Raw genomic sequence first — 24,307 nt, 5'->3', positions numbered from 1 at the left:
AAAAAAAAAAATATATATATATATATATATATATATAATAAAAATGGCGAAAATAAAGTGAACCACATGCAAAGTATCACTAAAGTATTACAAGGTATACTACACTTTTGCTGTAGTAAAACCACAGTTAATTTTCTTTTATTTGTATATACTTTATATATATATATATATATATATATATATATTAGTGGTGGGCCGTTATCGGCGTTAACGTGCTGCGTTAACGTGAAACTCTTATCGTGCGATAAAAAAAATATCGCCGTTAATCTATTCTCAAATTTGGGTTGGGAGCTGGGTCTAAACTACGCAAGCTATGATGACTTTCACCTTGATAGTTTAACGCGGATGTATACCGAAGACTATAGAATATGGTCGCGCGTTTAAGTCTCCTCCGCCAAAACACAGACGGGATCGCGTCGTCCTCCATTCATAAAAACCGAATCTACTATAGCGAAATGCCACGTAAATTCGTCGTTTTTTGGATTCATAAATCAAATGTTGGTCTGTCACTTAATTCAAATCTCGATATGGACTAGTGTATGTGAAAACTGAAATGCAAAAAGACCGTTTTAATATGAATCCGATATGTTCCGTTTGCCTAGCTATGTATGCATGGCAGAGACGAGCTTTTACTACACGCATACTGAAACACACGTGACGCTCCCGGTAGTTTTTGGCATTTTCATCTCACATGAACAGATAAACTCAATCTCCCAAACTGCTGTGAGTGTCACTTTTACCGTTTCATTTCAGAAAACTAGCATCATATCATACTGTATGACACAGAAACTTCACGGCAACCTGTCAAAATAAAAGTATGGTGTAACATGTAATGGGTTGGGTAGGTGTTGACGTTAAAAAAAACACAATCTAATAGGTAGAAAAAATAATTTCATTGTTAGTTAGTTAGTAAACACAAGTACATCTAATTGAACATAATTTATTTTCATCAACAAATTATCATAGAACAGCTTAATGAGCTTTATGATCCATTCTCAAAGACTTACTTTTAGTCATTTTTTGGATAGCACACATATTCTGAATGCCTTCAGCAGAATTCAAATTAGCCATTTTAATCTAGATTAATCTAGATTAATTCCAAGATTTAATCTAGATTAATCTAGATTAAAAAAATTAATCTATGCCCACCCCTAATATATATATATATATGTATGTGTATGTATGTATGTATGTATTGCCTTAATGGTGTAATGTTTTCTACTGTTTTTTGATGTTTTCTTCCGAAATTCTGAACAAAGGATTCGTCGTAAGCACTCCAAAGTCCCGCACTGAATTAAAGGGTTAGTTCACCCAAAAAGGCATCCTAGGTATATATGACTTCCTTCTTTTAGACGAATACAATCGGAGTTATATAAAAAATGGTCCTAGCACCTCCAAGCTTTAGAATGCCATAGATGGTTGTTTCTCTACATCAGTCCAAAACAAGTCCAATAAAGTGCATCAATTCATAATAAAAAGTGCCCCACGCGGCACCGAGGGTGAATAAAGGCCTCCTGTAGCGAATCGATGCGTTTTTGTATGAAAAATATCCATGTTTAAAAAGTGTTAATCACTTTTTATCTAGCCTGCACCAACTGGTTATACACGGAAGTGCGCTCCGGTAGATGGCGTATGATGTTGGCATTGCACATGTTCCGTTGAGAAGTGAGGAACGTAAATGCGCCGTGGAGAAACCAAAACAAAACAAGGTACAAAACGAGGATTTGTAAAGAAAAATGTCGGAGGATTTCAATATAAACCAAGAGCGGACTGGTTTTCCTTTGCTAAATTTAGGAAAATTTGCTTCCTTTGTTCCTGTAAACAAACGCTGGTTTGTGCAAGACTCACCGGCGCGTCATCCGCTCAGAGCTGCTTCCGTGTACATAAGTAATCGCAAGCTTAAGATTAATGTGATTTTAAATATGGAAATTTTCCTTACAAAAATGCATCGATTCGCCTTTATTCACCCCCTGAAGCCGTGTGAAGCACTTTTTATTATGGATGGATGCACTTTCTTGGACTTGTTTTCCATTCTAAAGCTTGGAAGTGCCAGGATCATTTTTAATATCACGCCGACTGGATTCATCTGAAAGACGGAAGACATATACACATAGGATGCCTGGAGCTAACCCTTAAAATGATTTGCGAACCTGCACTGATGTCCCAATGTAAAGCAAATGATTTGCAATCCACCTTAAATCATGTATCACGAATCATTTGATTTGAATCATTCAATTCGCGAAATGATTCATGAACCCATTCCTGTCTAAATCAAATCATTCATGATACGTGAAGTTTTGATCTAAACCAAATGATTTTCGATACATGATTTAAAGCCCCGATCTAAGTCAAATGATTAACGAAACCACTCCGAAGTCCCGTTCTAAATCAAATGATTTGCGATACATGACTTGAAGCCTGGATATGAAACAAATGATTTGTGATACGCAATCTGATTGGTCTGATCTGAAACAGTGAGTCATTTTGCTATGCAATGGTGTAACTGATTTCAAAAGGAGATATAAAAAAAGCTCTATTTCACCCATCACTACATGCTTTTTAAAATCTTTACAAGCGATGACGAAATTCGGAAACGAATGGCTCTTTTAATTTGATCTGGTTTTTGCTAGAAAATTGCTTGAACTGAATGATTAAAGCCATGAGTTTGAACCAGTTAGAGCGGTTCCAGCTTTACCCACGTTTTGTCAGTACTACTACTGGCTTAGCTCGCTAGTTTTGATATTAACTGAAATAAGCGAAAAAGGTGTGATGTTTTTTGAATTTATTGAAAAAATTAAACACTGACTTCAAAGATACATTGTGTTTCAATAATTCAAGCGCTTTTCAAATACCTCTTCAAGAATATTGCTATTTTCAAGGGTTAAATTTCGCAAAGTCAAATTCAAGTACTTCAAGCACCTTGTACGAACCCTATGGACCTGAAAAAAAAATGGGCCCAAAAAAAAAACATCAGTGGCCAGGGAGCAGGATAATGTCTTCATCATCTAAAGTATTTTTGGATTACTTTTGATCTGATTAAATTTCTGATTTTGTTTAGTATCTTGGATAATCATAGACACTAATTTCACTTGACCTCGGCAAACCCAGTAAAAAAAAAAAAATCATTTCTTCTCTAACCATATTAAAGATTTCCATATAGAGTCAGGCTGTTTGAATCTCACACTTATCTACTTATCAGTTAATAGCACAGACGGATATGTCTGCCCTACTGTTGAATCTGAGACGCTGAAAATGTATTTGTTGGAGTCCCAGTCGCTGGCAGTTACGGCTATACATTTTCCTACTTAACACCGAGCCACCATATTAATGTTTGTGAAGTCTCTTAAAGAGCAGCTGGTGTCTGATTCCGATTCTTTATAATCCGTATTCTGCATCCAAAATAAATTCCCAGAGTAATACAAGCCTTCTGCATTCGGTGTCTGGACTCGGCAAGCTCCAGAGTCAACAAATGCATATCTCTATGCACACATATACACATATGCTTGAGTGAGAGCGTGTGTTTTTTATGTGCGCGCACATGTGCATTTGTCAGGGATACTGAATGTGCTTGGGATGGAATGCAGACATATGTAGTATACATTTAATCCATAAAGCCACTGACGTATTACATTATACTCACAATTAGAGTGCTAGTGCTCAGTTACAGACACAAGGGGCAAGGGCAAGACCTCATCTGAGAAATGTTGGAGCACTTCTCATACAAGCCAATCTGAGATCATATACTGCTTTTACATGACAGGCATCTTTTTTCTTCTTTTTTCATAAGGAAAATGTGGGCTCTCGCTTGCAATTTTGGATCTTTCAGATGTGTTCACAATGCTGTAGCTTTCATAAATCTAAATTAGCACATTTTGAGTGCCACACGTACCGTAAAATAGAGCCATTCCTTCTGTTTTATGAGTTGTGAAATGAAATGTGGAATGCCACACATCACTGCAAAGATGTTTGCCCTTCATTTCTGGAACAGATATGCTGGTTTAAATGTTAACGTTATTGAATTTTAAGTTCTGGCATGTACCTTTTACCCTGAACATTAAACAGTGTATCCGTTGAACGTTTTATAAAGATGAGTTAAATAGGTGTGTGTTGCACTCGTCCTGTATGCTGGGGTTTGTGTAAACATCCCTCTCTGACAGGCATCTCACAGTCAAGCCCATCTGTCTGCAGGCCTTTCCTGTCTTGCTCTCTAAAGGTCTGCGATCAGTTTAAGCGTGAGGTGATGAGGTGCGGTAGGGCCGCTGGTGCTGTTTTGGGCCATGCAGGTCTTGGACCATCAGGGTTACATGATCCAGCTGCTCTGGTCACTGTGAGACAAGCGGAAGAGAAGCAGTCAATATCATTTCAACATTACCGATGTTAGCAGTAGCCCAGAGCAGAAATACTATACTGCAAATACCATTGCTATGGAACTCTGTCAGACTACTGCTGTCTCTCTCCAGAAATAAAATGTCCTTATAATTTACTCACCCCTTTTTCATCCTAGATCTTCATGTCTTTCTTTCTTCAGTCGAAAGGAAATTAAGGTTTTTGAGGAAAGCATTCCAAGATTTTTCTCCATATAGTGGACTTCAATGGGAATCAGTGGGTTGAAGGTCCAAATTGCAGTTTCAGTGCAGCTTTAAAAGGCTCTGTATGATCCCAGCCGAGGAACAAGGGTCTTGTCTAGCGAAACGATTAGTTATTAATAAATATAAAACTGTTATTTTAAGTATTAAAGACAAATTACAGTAATACTAATTTTTAAACAGGAAAACTACTGTATTATTTATACAGTATTTATCTAAAATGATGTACAAATTTACAGTGGTGTAAAAAGGAGTTGCCCCCCCTTCTGATTTTAAAATTTTTTTGCATGTTTGTCACACTTTAATGTTTCAGATCATCAAACAAATTTAAATATTAATCAAAGATAACACAAGTAAACACAACATGCAGTTTTTGAATGAAGTTTTTTTATTATGAAGGAAAAACAAAATCCAAACCCACATGGCCCTGTGTGAAAAAGTGTTTGCCCTTATACTTAATAACTGGTTGGGCCACCCAATTGCAATCAAGGGTTTGCGATAACTTGCAATGAGTCTGTTACAGCGCTGTGCAGGAATGTTGGCCCACTCATCTTGGCAGAATTGTTGTAATTCAGCCACATTGGAGGGTTTTCGAGCATGAACCACCTTTTTAAGGTCATGCCACAGCATCTCAGTAGGATTCAGGTCAGGACTTTGACTAGGCAACTCCAAAGTCTTCATTTTGTTTTTCTTCAGCCATTCAGAGGTGGATTTGCTGGTGTGTTTTGGATCATTGTCCTGCTGCAGAACCCAAGACTTTCAGCTTGAAGTCAGATGAACAGATGGCCGGACATTGTCCTTCAGGATTTTTTGGTAGACAGCAGAATTCATGGTTCCATTTATCACAGCAAGTCTTCCAGGTCCAGAAGCAGCAAATTAGCCCCAGACCATCACACTACTACCACATTTTACTGTTGGTATGATGTTGTTTTTCTGAAATGCTGTTACTTTTACACCAGATGTAATGGGACACACACCTTCCAAAAAGGTCAACTTTTGTCTCATCGGTCCACAGAGTATTTTCCCAAAATCTTGGGGATCATCAAGATGTTTTCTGGCAAAACTGAGACGAGCCTTTATGTTCTTTTTGCTCAGCAGTGGTTTTCATCTTGGAACTCTGCCATGCAGGCCATTTTTGCTCCGTCTCTTTCTTATGGTGGAGTCATGAACACTGACCTTTACTGAGACAAGAGAGGCCTGCAGTTCTTTAGATGTTGTTGTGGGGTCTTTTGTGACCTATTGGATGAGTCGTCGCTGCGCTCTTGGGTTAATTTTGGTTGGCCGGCCACTCCTGGGAAGATTCACCACTGTTCTACTTTTTCACACAGGGCCATGTGGGTTTGGATTTTTTCCCCCTTCATTTAAAAACTGCAGTTTATGTTTACTTGTGTTGTCTTTGATTAATATTTCAATTTGTTTGATGATCTGAAACATTAAAGTGTGACAAACATTCAAAAAAAGAAAAAATCAGGAAGAGGGACAACACTTTTTCACACCACTGTATGTAAAACAGTGATGGGCTGCTGTTCACTGGGGAACTATGAACCTTAAACCGCTATCTCACGTTTCACTCGTAGCTGAAAGATGCTGTGACTGATTCCATAACCTGCCCATAAACAAACAGTACTGAGATTAGAGAACATATTTTAACATCAAATTAAATTAAATTCACTATTATAATGATTAAAGTCAGTTTATGTTATGTAAGGCAAAAGGCGTTTCCATCATGCAAAACGAATGCTTCTGACGCAGCTGACTGACATCTCGTCCTTGTATGTTGTGTTGAGTAAAATGATAATTTACAGCAAAGTAATAACTATAAATTAGAAAAAAAATTATAAAACCTTTATTTCACTAAGAAGAGCATCATATCTGTGGCACTGAGAACTGCTCTCTCCTGTGGAGGATGCAAAAAACCCACACTCTGACTGTAACTCAGCAGCTGGGTTCTTTCGTCAGAGACAGGCTCAACTCAGCGGTTGGGTTGTGGAAAAAAAATAACCTAGCAATAAAAATGACCCAGCAGTTTAGTTACAGAAAAACTTTTTTTTTTTTACCCAGCAACTGGGTAAGAAATTTTAAAAATAAACCAATAAAATGACCCAACAGGCTGAAAATCAAACAACGCATACTGTTTTTAGAGTACAAAGCTGCTCTGCTCTCCAGGTCGTAACTTTCAGACCATTGCCTGAACCATTTTGAATCACACACCAGTTGATTCAAATTGCTTTACAAAGGAAATTGTGAATAGAGATGAGAAAAGCACACATTTTTCACAAGCTCAAACTCCCCAAAGCCACCCATCAGCTTTCAAAAACACACTCATATGTCATACAACCATTATGTGTTATCTGATCAGAATGTGCATTTATTAGGAGTGTGTGAGAGAAACCCTAGAGACATTTGAAACTAGAAATAGCAGAACATTTAGAAAAGGTTCTGAAAGTACTGGAATGTATCCCAGCATGAAATGTGTGCAATACACACATTTGAATATGGGCAATTTAGAATACTTAAAGGGATAATTCACCCAAAAATAAAAATTCTGTCAATAATTACTCACTCTCATGACATTCCAAAATTTGTAAGACCTTTGTTTGTCTACGGAACACAAATTAAGATATTTTTAATGAAATCCGAGAGCTTTCTGACCCATGTGACATCATCGGTTAAACAGTAATTTTATTAAGCTATGAGAATACTTTTGTCTAAAGGTCTGTGTCCATATTCAAAGTTTTTCATTCTCAGTTGTCACCCCACAACCCAAATCCAGTTTTTAAAGATTACTGTTTTTTTTGTTATTTGCATCCTAACTCAAGCTTCTACTACTAACAACTCAAGCTACTGTCAAATGTGCATTTCTAAGACAAAAATATGTAATATTATTAAAGGAGTAGTTGACTTTCATCTTAAAAATTTACAGATAATGTACTCACCCCCTTGTCATCCAAGATGTTCATGTCTTTCTTTCTTCAGTTGTAAAAAAAATGATGTTTTTTGAGGAAAACATTTCAGGATTTCTCTCCATATAATGGACTTATATGGTGCCCCCGAGATCGAACTTCCAAAATGCAGTTTAAATGCAGGTTCACAGGGCTCTAAGTGATCCCAGCCGAGCAAGAAGGGTCTTATCTAGCGAAACGATCAGTTATTTTCTAAAACATTTACAATTTATATACTTATTAATCTCTAAACAGAGTACACACAGAGCTAGACAAGATGAGCATTTGAGGTTAAAAAGTATATAAATTGTAATTTTTTTTTTTTTTTTAGAAAATAACCGATTGTTTTGCTAGATAAGACCCTTCTTTCCTCGGCTGTGATCATTTAGAGCCATTTGAAGCTGCATTTTGGAAGTTCAAACTTGGGGGCACCATAGAAGTCCATTACTATATGGAGAGAAATCCTGAAATGTTTTCCTTAAAAAAAACATTCTTTCTTCAGTTGTAAGGAAATTAAGACATGAACATCTTGGATGACAAGGGGGTGAATACATTATCTGTAAATTTTTGTTCTGATAGTGAACTGCTCCTTTAATATTGCAGCCTGCACTGCAAACTGTGCTGAAGATATTCAATATACTTAATTTTTCCTAAGATATTTATTTAGTTAAAAACAAATGACTGGAAAAGTGTAAAAAAAAATATGACGTGTTTGTCATGTTCTGACCATAAAGAATATGATATTGATTTGCTATTTTTTTTTTTTTGGCAATATCACCCAGCCCTAGCCACAAATAAGGTTCCCTTTCATCTAGAATTCTCTTCTAGAATGCAGCTGCGTATGTACTATAGGTAGTACTCAGCAAGACATCTCATTAATTTTTTTTTTAAAACTAAGCCTATTTCTTTGATGCTTTCTATACTTATCTCCCCCTTCTTTACCCTTTTTTCTCCCTCTGTTGTCATATTCCTTGAATTCCACATCAAGTTTCCTCTCCTCTGTATCTGTCAACATTCAGTGTAATTGTGTTTAAAGCTGTGTTTGTTTGGCTGCAGAATGCTCTTGGAGGACCCGGAGGCCAGACTGGCTGCCGTTTCTCTCACCTGCTTATGTTCTCCACTTGTGTTTTGTCAAGGGCCTGTGGGTGTTGAACGTCTGGGCCAAGAGGATTTAGACACTGCTCCATTGTAGCATGTGATCTGAACCATAGTGTTTACCGAAGCATTGCTTTGTTTATTCATATGTTTTAATACTCATTACTAAAGTGTCAAGCCAGAGATCAGTAAAAATGACACCCTTTTATGATGGCTAGTCAGAGGAAGACCTATATGTTGAAACTTAACTTGTAAAGGGTTGAAGTCTAGTTTACATACACCTTGCAGAATTTGCAAAATGTTCATTATTTTACCAAAATCAGAGGGATCAAAGTACCGACCTAAATAAGATATTTACATAAAAGACATTTACATGTAGTCCACAAGAGAAAATAATAGTTGAGTTTATAAAAATGACCCTATTCAAAAGTTTACATACACTTGATTCTTAATACTGTGTTGTTGATGAATGATCCACAGCTGTGCTTTTTTGTTCGGTGATTAGTTGTTCATGAGTTTTTTGTTTGTTCTGAACAGTTAAACTGCCTGCTGTTCTTCAGAAAAATCCTTCAGGTCCCCCCCTTTTTTTTTTTTTTTTTTTTCAACATATTTGTGTATTTGAACCCTTTGCAACAATGACTGTATGATTTTGAGATTCATCTTTTCACACTGAGGACAACTGAGGGACTCATATGCAACTGTTACAGAAGGTTCAAACGCTCACTGATGCTTTAAAAGGACAAACGATGCATTAATAGCCAGGGGTGTATACTTTTGAACAGAATGAAGATGTGTGCATTTTTCTTTTTTTTTGACTAAATATATATATTTTTTTCATTTAGTACTGCCCTTTAGAAGCTACAGATGATACTTGCATGTTTCCCAGAAGACAAAATAAGTAAAATTTACTCTAATCTTAATGCATTTTTTCCTTCTGGGATATCAGTGAGTGTTTGAACCTTCTGTAATAGTTGCATATGAGTCCCTCAGTTGTCCTCACTGTGAAGAGATGAATCTCAAAATCATACAGTCATTGTTGGAAAGGGTTCAAATCCACAAAAATGTTGAAAAACCTAAAAAATTTTGTGGGACCTGAAGGATTTTTCTGAAGAACAGAAGGAAGTTTAACTGTTCAGAACAAACAAGGGACTCATGAACTAGAAATCACTATAAAAAAAAAAAACAGCTGTGGATCATTCAGGTAAGAACACCGTATCAAGTGTATGTAAACTTTCGAAAGGGTCATAAATTCAACTGTTATGTGAACTATCTTATTCTGATTGGTACTAAATAAAAAATAACATGCATTTTGTATGATCCCTCTTATGTTGGTCAAATAATTAATATTTTGAAGAACCTGCAAGGTGTGTGTGTAAACGTTTGACCTCAACTGTATAATGCTGTCTCTAAATTCATCTTAATCCATAAAATTATTGAGGCTATGACAAAAGCTGTTGGTGATACAGTGAGGTAAACCTCACTAATCGACTCATCAACTAGCCTTACAGCCATATCCGATTCGAATTGTTCTCCGTCCGACTGTGAATTTTCTAGTCTGAAAGATGAAGCGATTGTTTATCGGTCTGCGAGGTCTCTGTGATGTAGTGGAATAATGGTGGTCTAATGCTTGAAGGTATTACTCTGATTCATTGCTCTCATTTCCTGCCCTCTCTTTACTGTGGAACGTGAGCTATGATCAGTGTAAGGGCTCTGTAATGGATTTTAAACGTCTGCTCTCTGGCGCTCCTGTGTGGACAGGCAGGTATCTGGAGAAGGGCCCGAGCTGTAAATAAAGGCATTGAATCTCACTCAGCCTCTGATGGAATCTAAACTGTACAGAGCGAAACCGCTCCGCCGCGGCTCAGACGGCCTAAACAGATGTCGCTCTTTGGAATGCGCAGGAACCGGACAGTTACGTTCCATCCTTCACCAGATCCCACATTCCATTCCTCCTCCACCAAGTGTGTATGAGTCTATGTGTGTGTCTGAGTGGATAAGAAATATTATGTCTCTTTTCCTCGCCTATGAGCGTGTTTGCCGGTGCGCGAGATATTCCACTTCTACACCGCTGCTGTAGTAACAGACAGTGACCCCGTTTGGAGTTCAGTACGTGTTGAGGGTTGCAAACCGAGAGCACAGTTTGTTCGTCACGGGCCCTGACTACAGTTCTTGCCTCAGCCAAGATTTGCCACATCACAAATGGCTCTGGAGAAGGAGATCCAGAAAAAATTGCATCTTTGGCTCTCCCGTCCCTCTCCGCTTTACTATGACGACCAGCCCGGTGGCGGAGTCGTTCATCTTGTCTTGATAAATATTTAGTCCCCTTGGTAGCAGTTGAATTTCTCTTTCACTGCTGTGTGCTGTTACATAATTTTTCACAGGACAAATTCCAGTCTAAATGTGCTGGTAGCTTCTGCATGGCTCTCGACCATAATGTTGTCCTGGTAATACCATTTCAGCAAGTTTGAAATGGTTGAAGAGATATTACACAACCAATACAATGCACAGCTGTTAAAAACATGTTGGAAGACAGTCTTTGCTTTTATTTTTGTCAGAATACTTCTGGAGCCTACCACATGTTCTACTTTTATTTTGTATGTTAATCATCAGTGTTTATGATGTATTTCAGAGAAAGAGGATATTTAATTAAAAATAAAATTGGGTGGGTTTTATCAACCAGGAATTATTTTATTTTATTTTATTTTATTTTATTTATTTATTTTTTGTTTGTTGTGCGCTCTTATTTGTACTGATTATACATTTTAAATTGCCTTTGCCTTCACTTAGCAATTTATTTTTGTCAGAATACTTTGGTCCTACCAAATATTTTACTTCTTTTTTTGTTAACCAACAAAATTGAATCATGACTGAATCATTAAGAAATGATTTGGCTTAGATGTATATTATTTAATTTATTTTAATTTATTTTATTTTATTGTGCATGCTGATTTGTACTGGTTATACATTTTAAATTGCCTTTGCAATTACTTAGTTAATCTTAATTAAAAAAAAATCTTAAATCTTTAATTTTATTCATTTTATTTTTTGTCAGAATACTTTGATCCTACCACATATTTAACTTTTATTTAGTTAATTATCAGTGTTTTAACATGTTTATGATGTACTTCAGAGAAACAGGACATTCAATGAAAAATAAATAGTTTTTTTTTTTATTATTATTTTTTTATATTAAAGTTATTTATTTTTACTTCATTTTATTTTAACTGATGTTAGATATTTAATTGTGCATGCTTAGTTGTACTGATTATACATTTTATAATAAATAAATAAAAAATAAAATAAAAAAATAAAGTTGGGTGGGTTTTGTCCACCAGGAATTGACTGAGTCGTGAAGAAATTATTTTATTTTATTTTATTTTATTTTGCATGCTTGTACTTATTATACATTTTTATATTGCCTTTGCAATCACTTAATCTTTAAAAAAAATAGTTTAATCTCTTTGCATTTTATTTTTGTCAGAATACTTCAATCCTACCACATATTTTACTGTTATTTTATTTGTTAATCATCAGTGTTTAACCTGTTTATGATGTTCTACAGGATGTTTAATTAAAAAGAAATAAGTTGGGTGGGTTTTTATCCACTAGGAATCACCTGAATCATGAATAAATTTAATTAATAATTTAATTTAATTTAATATATTTTTTTAAATATAGTATTTTATTATTTTCTTTATTTTATTTTTTCTCTACTGAGGTTGGATGTTTAATTGTGCATGTTTATTAGTAGTCTTTTAAAAAAAAAAAAGAAAGAAAGAAAGAAGGAAGGAAAGAAATCATGAATTTAATAATACTTCTAACTTGTAATCTTTAGCAAATATCAAAATATATTTTTTTCATACTGTACATTTATAATGTTCTAGTTTCTAAATTGAATAAATGAAATTTAGCTTTTATTGTTTTATTTTTAATATATTTAGACAAAATTATGTAGGATTTTAACATTGTCCACTGTTGGTTGTTAACAGTATAATATAGAATTTCAGTGTTGAATCCAATAGCGGTGTAACCGTGATGTGAGTGGAAAAGAAAAGTAATTTATTCTCAGAATTTGTTTAAAGATTATGTAAAAAATTGCATTGGTTATTTAAGTAAAAAATGAACGGTTCACAATAAAACCAGGAACATTGGAAAGCGCGCATTGGAAAGTAAACATTAGGAAAGTAAACGAGGTCAGTTTAGATTCCACATTGGCTTTAAGTGATCACTCTGTTTCCTGTTTCACTGCCTACTAGATCCATGAGAAGCTACAGTGTTATGAAGACCGTGCTCCGACTCCAGTACTGGACAGCGCCGGCTCACTGGCTCAAGACGTGAGTGAACCACATGCACACACTTCCTGCTAAAAACCAAAACACTTTTATGCTCATAAACTTTACACACTTCTGCATGGATAAACACGCACACACATGCGCAACGTGTGCCTGTGAAAACACATACACAGACGTCTCCCGGCAAGTCTAGCTTAAGACCGACTCCAGGAGGAACTTGTCATTAAAGGAAAGAAAAGAGATAGATGGATGTCTGGGGCAGAGAACACAAGTAGATGGACTGCAGATGAGAGTGCGAGATGAGGCGTGGAGTATTGTGTGTGTGTCTGTATAAGACATTAGTCATCAGTATTATAAAACACTCAACGTTTAAACTCTCAACGGCTTGCATAATGTAAACTGACTACTATATCAACATGGCCGCATACACACACACACACACACACACACACAAACCTATGTAAACTTTGAAGAGTTTACTCTGGATTTGATCACAGAGAGGAAAGACAGAAGGAAAGAACACAAAGCCGATTTAGAGGAGAGCACCTCAGGTCATCCCTGGGCAAAAATACTTTGAATATCTAGACTATTCAAAAAGCAAAAAAAAAGTGTTGCCTTAGCTAATCCAAAAAGAGCTAATCAGCTTTGATACACGTCCGTTTCCTGTTCGCTCGTGTCTCAATGGGCGGTGGCTGTGATTCCATAAATCTCGACTTCCGTTACGAAACTTTCTCAACCTGCAGCTCAGATCCGCCCCTCAGATTTACGCTTTCCTTCGATGTCCCTAAAGGTCCCACACATGGATAACCCGATATCTGCGTGTGCGTCTATCAAAGGGTCGAACAGCCAAAGCAACCAAATTACTCAGAGCCCCCTCCTGTGTTTTTTCAGACGTATCGTTTTCAGCCGTTGCTGTGAGGAATATACGGCGTGCTGCTGTTTTGAACGCTGCAGTGGGTTTGCCGCCGCCGCTCATTCGAGTGTAAAGTTTCGCTAATGGAGCTTTAATTTATAGTGTAGCATAAAACGCCATTTTAACCTCCGCCTGGCCTGAGATGCTGTCTAGCACTGACGCAGCAGGCAAGCACCTCACACACACACATTTTCACAGAAAGCTTTAGCAGAGATGAGAGTTTTGAGCAACAGGTGTGCAGTTTTCATTCTGGCCACAGGTAGGCAGTAGGCAGTAAAGAATGCTACTTGGGCAAGAAGCAGATCTCAGTCTGAATAAAAACAGTCGGCAGATTACAGTCCTCATTGCGTCCCGGGTGTCTTCCATTAGACTGTGGAAAAATGGAGCGCTCCAGAGCCTGCTGGATGATACTCCACTCCGCTCATACCTCTCCTCTCAGATGCAGAAGTCTGTTCTGGAGACGTCAGTCAAGCAAATGCAAAACAACTGTCAGATTACAGCAGAGCAGCGAAACAATGTCCCTGATTGATTAATAGAAACCGCTTGTAGTTATTTTAGATGATCATTCTGTTGCCACGCACAATACAGATGTCATAAGCCAGATGCGCTGTCTGAAACAAAAGTTGCAGATCCGAAAAGATTTCTGTTGTTGTATGATGAAAACGGGCCAGTTCGTGTGAAATTCTGGTTTGCAATGAATATTAGTCTGGAGTTGAGTTTTTGGGCCTCGTTATTAAAAACCAAGAGACTGTTTTGAAAGAGATTAAGTTTCTAGGTTGATTAATCACTGAAACACAGTTGTCAGTAAATAGTTTCCGATGTTTGGACGCTTAATGCCACTTAATATCAAATTTTTTGAACAGTGTATTATTTTCTACATTTAAACTTAAAGGGATAGTTCACCCAACAATGAAAATCCTGTTATTAATTACTCACCCTCATGTCGTTCCAAACCCGTAAGAGCTTTGTTTATCTTCAGAAAACAAATTAGATATTTTTGATGAAACTCGAGAGCTTTCTGACTGTGCATAGAGAGCAACGCAACGCCACGTTCGAGGCTCAGAAAGGTAGTAAGGACATCGTTAAAACACGTCATGTGACATCAGGGTTCAAACTTTGTTATGAAGCTACGGGAGTACTTTTGTGCACAAAGAAAACAAAAATAATATCTTTCAACAATTTCTTCTCTTTCTGCATCACCAGCCCCACACAGATGCGTTGTGGTACACTCCTGAATTTGCATCAAAGACTGACACTGAAGAAAAGAAATTGTTGTGCATTCTTGTGTCAGAAAGTTCACTGCTCTGCACATTTTGTATGTTTCTGAGTGTGACACACTCAGTTCAGTTCATGAATCTTTCTTCTAATGAGCTGATGATCAAAATCAGGTGCCTTAAATGAGGAAGACATACAAAATGTGCAGAGCAGTGGGCCCCGAGGACTGGAGTTGAGAAACACTGTTTTATAGCACTTTATCTATTTGTGTCAATAGATTTCAATTACAATACATATTTTTTAAGGCCGTTTTTTCAAAGACACCAAACTGGACATTTTTATTCCTGCCTTTATCCTGAAGGTTTTTACAGAGGGATTTGTTCATATATAATTTGCTTAATTATGTATGACATTTTCCCCCCCAAAAATGCTAGAATATATTGTTTTCTGTCTGTTCTAAGTATTTTCTGAGTCATGGAGTGACACAATTCCCTCTGTAAAAATATTTGACTCTAATATGTCAAAAAATTACACAAGAATTTTGAAACTGACTTCATCCAGTGTTTAGATTTTTGTACTAGAAATGTATGCAAATTAGCTCATATTTCATTAAATAATGCTTTTTTGCATATTTAAACCTAACATTTTACAAAACTCGTAATAAAAAAAAAATGTTCGCAATTATTAGTGTAATCAATCAACTGGGTAAGTAAAGTGATAACTATTAATTTTTTTTTTACCCTATTCACCTGCAGTGTCTTTGGTTTGCAGTGCAAACAGTTTTACTATTTACTGCACATTGTTATTCTTCTCATTATTTTCCTATAGAAGGTAATGAACTTACATTTGTGGTGAAGAATAAGGTGGATAAATTGTTAAAAACATGGATAAAATATAAGTGAACCAACAGTGCACTCAGTAATCTGGTAAGCCTGTGCGCATTGGGAATCTTATTTTCTCAAATTCCAGAACACAGTTTTAACATACAGTACACAATAAATATGATATGAATATGACGTAGTGGAAAACTGGAAATAGTGCAGCCTAATTTGAAATCAACCATATAAAGTTCGTCTTTTATGCCTGTCCAGTGACAGCAGAACTGTCTTCTCCGCATCCAATTTATACAGATGGACGGTCGCACCCACAGTACACATGTTTTTATGTAGGATACAGTGAAGCTCTAACAGCTGGATTCGCCAGCGTTTGCAAGGTTCATGGTTAAATGATTATTAGATATTCAAACACTTGATTTATAGACTTAAAACAAATTACTTAAAGGGGTCATCAGATGCAAAACCTACTTTTACATGTTGTTTGAACATTAATGTGTGTTGGCAGTTTGTGTACACAACCACCCCACAATGATAAAAATCAACCCAGTGGTATTTTTTTAATCTTTAAAAGTAATATCCCCTTTTTCAAATCAGGTCTTTCTCAGCTTCTTGTCTGTGTGACTACACACCAACAGAGGCCACTCCCACGATAGTTGATTGACATGAGCGCCTTACCTTAGACCCGCCCTCACCGAGCTGAAACAGTCCGACTCCGATCACCATTGTGTCGACTCAGGTGCAGGGGGACAAAAATGTCTCCGATTGAGTGATTGAGGTGTTCTGTTGTTGGATGTAACAATGAACATAGCAGTAGTCATTTACTCCTGACATCTGAGCCGCTGAAGACGCAGAGGATAACGTTACTTTCGTTTTTAAAAAGGAAAGCACCGATGCCGATCTACATGTGCGTCTAGTTTGTGCAAATCGTTCCTGATGCACGTGCATGCATGTGCTTGTTGGCAAGTTTCGCCGTTAAACGCAGCTAAATGCGGCTAAATGTGGCTAAAGTAAACATTACGGCTCATAATCCCACATCAGAGAGGGGCGGGGCGAGCAGAGCTCATTTGCATTTAAAGGGCCCATGCAATAAAATGAGTTGATTTTTTGCAGAGCTGATTTTAACAAGGTAAGGGGTGTTTTATTATGCTACTATTGAGAATTTTTAACCAAAGTATATTAATGTATGTCGGCAATTTGTGTACACAACCACCCTACAATAATAAAAATCCACCCAGTGGTATTTTTTAATATTTAAATATAATATCCCCTCTTTAAAATCAGGTCATTCTCAGCTTCTTGTCGATGTGACGGCACACCAACAGAGGCCACTCCCACCATAGTTGATTGACATGAGCGCCTTACCTTAGACCACCTGGCCTCACCGAGCTAAAACAGTCTGACTCCGATCACCATTGTGTCGACTCAGGTGCAGGGGAAGACAAGAATGTCTCAGATTGAGCGATTGAGGTGTTCTGTTGTTGGATGTAATAATGAACATAGCAGTCATCATTTACTCCCGACATCTGAGCTGCTGAAGAGGCAGAGGATAACATTACTTTCGTTTTTAAAAAGGAAAGCGCCGATGCCGATCTACATATGCGTCTAGTTCGTGCGAATCATTCCTGATGCAGCTTCACCCACAGCAGAAGTGAGTATAAGGGTTTATGTATGCATCTTTGCAAACGGCCTTTCTTAATAATGTGCTTGTTGGCAAGTTTCACCGATAAACGCAGCTAAATGCGGCTAAAGTAAACATTACAGCTCATAATCTCACATCAGAGAGGGGCGGGGCGAGCAGAGCTCATTTGCATTTAAAGGGACCATGCAATAAAATAAGTTGATTTTTTGCAGAGCTGATTTTAACAAGGTAAAAGGGTGTTTTATTACACTACTATTGAGCATTTTTAACCAAAGTATATTATAGACTTTTCATTAAGACCCTAAAGAATCATATGAACCTGTGGAAAATGGGCATCCGATGACCCCTTTAAATTACATAAAAGCATCCAAATTCTTCTTTGCGCCATAGTATACTGTACTGTACCTGTGCAAAACTGTAGTCAAAAAAAGACTTATCCCAGATCTGCACTTGTTGTTTTTCTCCATATGTGACCTCTGCTTGCTATGACATCAGCTGCAGTGGATGGTATGTATCTATTGTACACATGATGCAATTTGTCTGTGTTTGTATGCCACTAAGGGTCACTGTCACCATTACTCAACTGAATGTCACCTCTTGGCTGCTTACTCAAAAAGTCTACTGACATCCTAAGGGAGTGATTCTTTAAACACTGATTACAACATTTCAGCAGACTTGCTCCACACACACACTCAGATCCAGAGCGAGTTGTGGTCAGTAATAAGGTTGTGGCCCAGGAGTAACACTTCAAATGGATATGAGGAGCAAAGCCCATCTCTCTCTGTCTCTCTCCTCGCTCAGAGAAACAGCAACGTGTCTCTGTGCCTCATTTAGTGTGCGTCTGCGCCGCTGTAAATCTCTCAATCTTTTAAACATACACACACACTCTCCACCTGCTACCTGCCACAAGGGAGACATTTATACTCCAATTATTCATAATATATGTGTGTTCATGTCTGTATGACCAATGCATGTGTTCATGGGTGTTATCGATGCTCATTTTCTCTTGCTCTCTGGTTTCTTTTTCTCTCTCTCGCTGTCCTCGTCTGTTTCTGTCAGTTGACGGAGGAACTTCAGGGAAGAAGCGCAAGTCATGAGATCAGAGAGCTTGTCAAGCTGCTGTCCAAACCACATATAAAGGTAAGCGAGTAAACAGAAACACACAAAAATGACATATAACATTAAATGTTGTTTCCATTACCAGTTCAAAGTTTCATGCTTGTGCACACATCTGCTTGTTGTTTATTATTATTACTATTTTTAACATTTTTTGGTAATATTAGTCATCAAGTGATGCATCTATGAAATGTAACTTGCAAATAATTAAACGTTTAGAATATTCAATTTTTTTTCGAAGTCATACATAGGCATATTTCTATCAAATTAATCTGGTTTAACCATAAGCCTTTACAGTTAAACCCACGTATTTTTACTATTATAAAAATCAGTTCATACAACCGCATCTGAACTTTTGATTGATTGTTTACATATTTTTTTATTTTTTTTTTATTTTTTTATTTATTCTTTCAGTTAAGGTTTCTTTTGCTCTCCAAGGTTGCATTTATTTGATATAAAACACTATTTTGAATATATAAATATATAAATAAATATATATACTTTATAAATGCTACTACAATTTAAAAATAACTTTTCTATTTTAATATAATATAAAATGTTATTTATTCATGTGAAGGTAAAGCTTTTACAGCAGTCATTACTCCAGTCTTCATTATTACTTCATGATCCTTTAGAAATCATTCTTATATGCTGACTTGAAATTTCAAGATACTTTTAATTGAAATTTTCAATAATATAAAACATTTTAAAATTCTAAATAATAATTTCTTCTTTTTTTATTTGGTTTTTTTTCTTAATTTTCATCATTGTTATCTGATCCTTTAGAAATCATTCTTATATGCTGATTTAGTGCTTAAAATACTTTCAATAAAATACTCAAAATACTTAAATGGTACATATTTAAATAATAATTTCTAATTAAAAAAACAAACTACTTTTTCCCCCTATTTTATTTTATTTTATTCAAGGTTTTTTTTGCTCTCCAAGGTTGCATTTATTTGATTTAAAAGCAATTTTTTTTGTTTGCCTCAATATACTTTTTTTTTTTTTTTTTAATTCCGTGTTGTGATGGCTTAATAATTTTGTGAAAACCATTTTGTTTTTTAGGACTTTTTGATGAATAGTTCAAGATAAAGGAGTTTCATTTAAATATTTAATAACATAAAAAAACAAATATTCAAAAAAAAAATTCTTATTAAAAAATAATAATTATATTAACAAAAAAAATTTAAGCAGTTTTTTATATTATTATAGTATTTTTATAGATCAAGATACATGTTTAATTGAAATATTTAATGATAGAAAAAAGTAATTATTTAAAATAATTTATAATTTATTGAATTTTTTTTTTCTTAATTTTCAGCAGTCATTACTCCAGTCTTCACTGTTACATGATCCTTCAGAAATCATTCTTATATGCTTATTTGGTGCTCAAGTTACCTTTTTTTTCACCAAGGTTGCATTTATTTGAGATAAAAGCAATATTTAGTTTTTAATATTTTGTAAGTGCTACTACAATTAAAAAAAAAAAACTTTTCTATTTGAATATTTTAAAATGTAATTTATTCCTGTGATGGCAGGACTGCTGAATTTTCAGCAGTCATCACTCATATCGTTGCCACATGATCCTTCAGATTCTTATATGGTGATTTGGTGCTCAAGATACTTTTTTTTTTTTTTTTTATCAGTGTTCTGACAGCTTAATATTTTTGTGGAAACAATGTTTTAGGACCTTTTAAAGAATAGCTAAACATAAGTGTTTATGTGAAATATTCAATAATATATAAAAAAATCTAAATCAAAATTTCTTAATAATTAGTTAATTAATTCTTAATAATAACTAATAAAAAAAATCTTTTTTTCTTAATTATTAGCAGTCATTACTTCAGTCTTCATTGTTACATGATACCTCAGAAATCATTCTTATATGCTGATTTTATATCAAGGTACTTTTTTTAAATCAGTGTGGTGACAGCTTAATATTTTTGTGGAAACCTTGGTGTCTTTTCAGGACTTTTTGATGAATATTTAAAGATAACAGTGTTAAAAAAAGTAAATATTCAAATTAGTAATTTTTTTATTTAAAATTTTTTTAAAAACTTTCTTAATTTTCAGCAGTTTTCATTGTTACTTGATACTTCAGAAATAATTTTATATGCTGAATTTATATCAGGATGTTTTTTTTTTATCAGTGTTTTGACAGCTTAATATTTTTGTGAAAACCCTGATGTCTTTTAACGACTTTCTGAAGAATAGTTCAGGAAATATTCACGAATATATAAAAGAAAAATATTCCAAATATTGAGAAATGGACACCATTGAATGGTAGTGTAAATCACTTTTAATCTGAACTAGTCTGGTTACACCATTATTGTACTTTTGCCCTTCCCTCTATATTCTTCTTTTTTGTAGTCTGTTTTTCTTACCCCTTATGTCTTTAACCCAGTGTCTGTTGGTGCTGCATAAAGCGCTAGCAGATGGCTTCTAGGGACTAGAATGGCGTCTCTGTACGATAGTAACCGTATCACTCTCAATTAGTTTTGAAATGATCCATTCCTTTCGACCAGACATAAATCAGAACCTATTAAACGATCTCCTTCCTCCTCCCCTCCGTATGATTCACACATGAAAAAACACATTTTACTCATATTAGACCCGCTTACAGACTTATATTGACATTGATGAAAGCGGCAATTACGGCAAGCCGCGTGTTGCGGAAAGAAAGAGCTGCTCTGGTCTGAGTGAGAAAGAGATCAGTGGCTCTCAGGTTTGTGTAGGAAAATAGATAGAAGTGTATTACTTAGTCCTTTTCTCTTTCGCATATGTGTGTAGATTTTGTGCAGGCATGTGTATGGCTAGCAAGTTGAATAATGACTGTTCGGATGACAAACTCTTTCCTAATGAGAGTTGCATGCCCAGTTACATTTCCCAGACTTTATTTGAACAAGTTCTGCAATTTGTTATTGTAAGAGGCCCAGTATAACTAATTAACATGCTCACACACAGACACACGGCAAGAGTACCTGAAGAAATGACTTACTGACTCTGACCCTCAATTCACTCTTTTGCCACCTGGCCTGATGTTGACCCTAGTACTCCAACCTCAGGAGAGAGTTTAGCTCCACAAAACAGCCTTTATACCTGTCTCTGTGTGTGTTGTGCATGGCAGGATAGTAAATTTAGACTGTGTTGTTGGACTGTAGACCGATTCTGTGGAAACAGAGTAAAGCTATTACACTGCCTCACAATTTCAATCATCAAATGTAAAGAGAAGTCTTTTAGATTGGACTAATTAAATATAAGAGGCAGGGAAATGCTAAACATTTCCTGTAATAATCCTTTCTGTGAATAGTCATAGAAGTCAGATTTCAGTGTATATAGCCTTTTTTTTAAGAATGCCAAACCAATGCCAGATTTTAGGAACATGCATATTATTTCATGGCAGGGACAAGGGTTAAAATGTTTCATCATAAGGTTGATATCAGTTGATGTCTGCTTTATCCAGATTTTTTGTGTGTAGTGTTCCTGGAAAATTCAGAAATATGGTTTGACTCATTGGTTTCTTGTAAAGCTCTGTACATAGGAAGAATTTAAATGTTTAAAACTGCACACCATGTATTTATGCAGTGATTTCGATGTTAGAGACTGGATTGCTTCTCTATGGCATTACTATGCAGTTAAGTTGTTCTGAATGACTTTTAGCATGTTGCTGTGGTGTGCATCTTCAGCATAAGGCTTAAAAGCAGCCCACTGTTTTTAATATAACTGAATTTGTGTTTAATGTAACAACAGTTTAATAGAAACATTGTAAGTTACTAATTATAATGCTTTCTTTAGTTATTTGAAAGAAAAAAGCGAAAGAAAACAAGATCATCATCACTGACTAGCCTAGTCTTTTTTGTCTAAATGGTTCCATAAAGAACCTTGATCTTCTGAGGAACCTTTCTGTTTCACAAATGGTTCGTTGTGGTGAAAGAAGGTTCTTCAGATTTTTAAAAAGGTAAGAAAGTGATGGTCCTTTAAAAAACCTTTGACTGAATGGTTCTTTGTGGAACCAAAAAAGGTTCCTCTATGGCATCGCTGTAAAGAACCTTTTAAAGCACCTTTATTTTTAAGAGTGTAGTCTATTTTTGATGGATAATAATAATAATACTAATAGTAATTGTCTTGCTATCGTCAAAGGAATCAGCAACAGCTAATATCTCTGACTATCGTCAATACACTATATTATTGTCTATCGGCACAACCCTAGTGTGCAATAACAGGGATGATAAATAATTTCATATTATCATCACAGCATTTTAGGGCATAGTATGAAAAATAGATATTCATTTTCATTGGCTTAAGATTACATTTAAGTGTTAGTAAATTGGTGTTTTTAATGATTAACTTTGGTGAGCGTTAGATGAGGATCAGCAAGGGTAGTCTAAATATAAAAATGTGAGAAATGAGTTTGAGAAGTAGGGGTGGGCGATATGACTAAAATCTTATGAGTAATTTTATTTCACGTTAAAGGGATAGTTTACCCAAAAATGAAAATTTGATGTTTATCTGCTTACCCCCAGGGCATCCAAGATGTAGGTTTTTTTTTCACTGTGTTTCTTCAGTAGAACACAAACAAAGATTTTTAACTTAAACCGTTACAGTCTCTCAGTTATATAATGACAGTCAATGGGACCCACGGCTTTGAGAGTCAAAAAAACATACACAGACAAAACCAAATTAAACCCTGCGGCTCGTGACGATACTTTGAGATCTTAACACATGAAACAGTCGATCTGTGTAAGAAACTGAACAGTATTTCTATAATTTTTTTACCTCCGATCCACAGCTATTTCCAAATGTCCTGAGTGTGTGACGCATCAATGTGCTCTGGCATAGTAGACCCATAAACGGAAGCGTTTTTTTATACAGAGAGATTGTGGGTACGACGGATACTCAAAATGGTAAACACTTGTGCTTATCCTGATTGTTGCAACTGATTAAAAAAATAAAAGATTGTTTGTTTGCACAAACTAATCGGGGGGTGTTGACTTTTCACCGACTCCCAACTTTTGACCTTGATTGACTGAAGTTATGGTTGCTAGCTCTTCCTCACTTGCCGGCTGTTGTGAATGTGCTTAGGACAGTTGGACATTGCAGTGGATACGAAGTAAAAAATGATGTTAATACTGGTTAGTTTCTTGCACAGACTGTTTGTGTCTTGTTTTGTGTCTTAAGACCTCAATGTATCATCATGAGCCCCAGGGTTTAATTTGATTTTGTCTGTGTGTGTTTTTTGCACTCTCAAACCGTGGATCTCATTGAATGCCGTTATATGACTGACTGCAACGGTTTGTTTTAAAAATCTTAAAATCTTTGTTTGTCTTCTACTGAAGAAACAAAGTAATTTACATCTTGGATGTAACCAATCTATCCCTTTAACTCTATAGTTAGTTTTGCTTTATATAAGGTCTTTATGATTTATAGAAATTTTCTAATTCTTGTCACTAGTGTTAATATTACAAAAAAGGCTCATTGGAGTCAGTGATTAAATAAACAACTAATTACAAGCAACGGCAAAAAAAAAACAAAAAAAAAAACAGTAGAACAAATAAGAAATTCTACATTCAAATGTATAAAAACACTGCATATTCTTTACTGTTTAAATTAAATCAATTTTTCTTCTTAATAAAGTTATAAAAGTGATTTAGTCTATCCAGTGAGAGATTT

General features: G+C 35.6%; 1 protein-coding gene across 1 annotated transcript in view; it reads left to right on the top strand.

Moving 5' to 3' along the window:
- mpp7a (MAGUK p55 scaffold protein 7a) overlaps positions 1 to 24,307 on the top strand; it is a 164,846-nt gene that overhangs the window by 61,714 nt on the left and 78,825 nt on the right. The window contains exons 4-5 of the mRNA XM_073827878.1: positions 12,880 to 12,957; positions 18,578 to 18,658. Of these exons, the coding sequence (XP_073683979.1) occupies positions 12,880 to 12,957; positions 18,578 to 18,658 (159 nt within the window). The remainder of the gene's footprint in view (positions 1 to 12,879; positions 12,958 to 18,577; positions 18,659 to 24,307) is intronic.

The sequence above is a fragment of the Garra rufa genome, chromosome 22, assembly GCF_049309525.1.
Source record: "Garra rufa chromosome 22, GarRuf1.0, whole genome shotgun sequence".
In the NCBI taxonomy this organism is placed as follows: Eukaryota; Metazoa; Chordata; class Actinopteri; order Cypriniformes; family Cyprinidae; genus Garra; species Garra rufa.
Note: the sequence above shows the minus strand (reverse complement) of the source record. Positions and strands in the feature narration are given on the sequence as shown.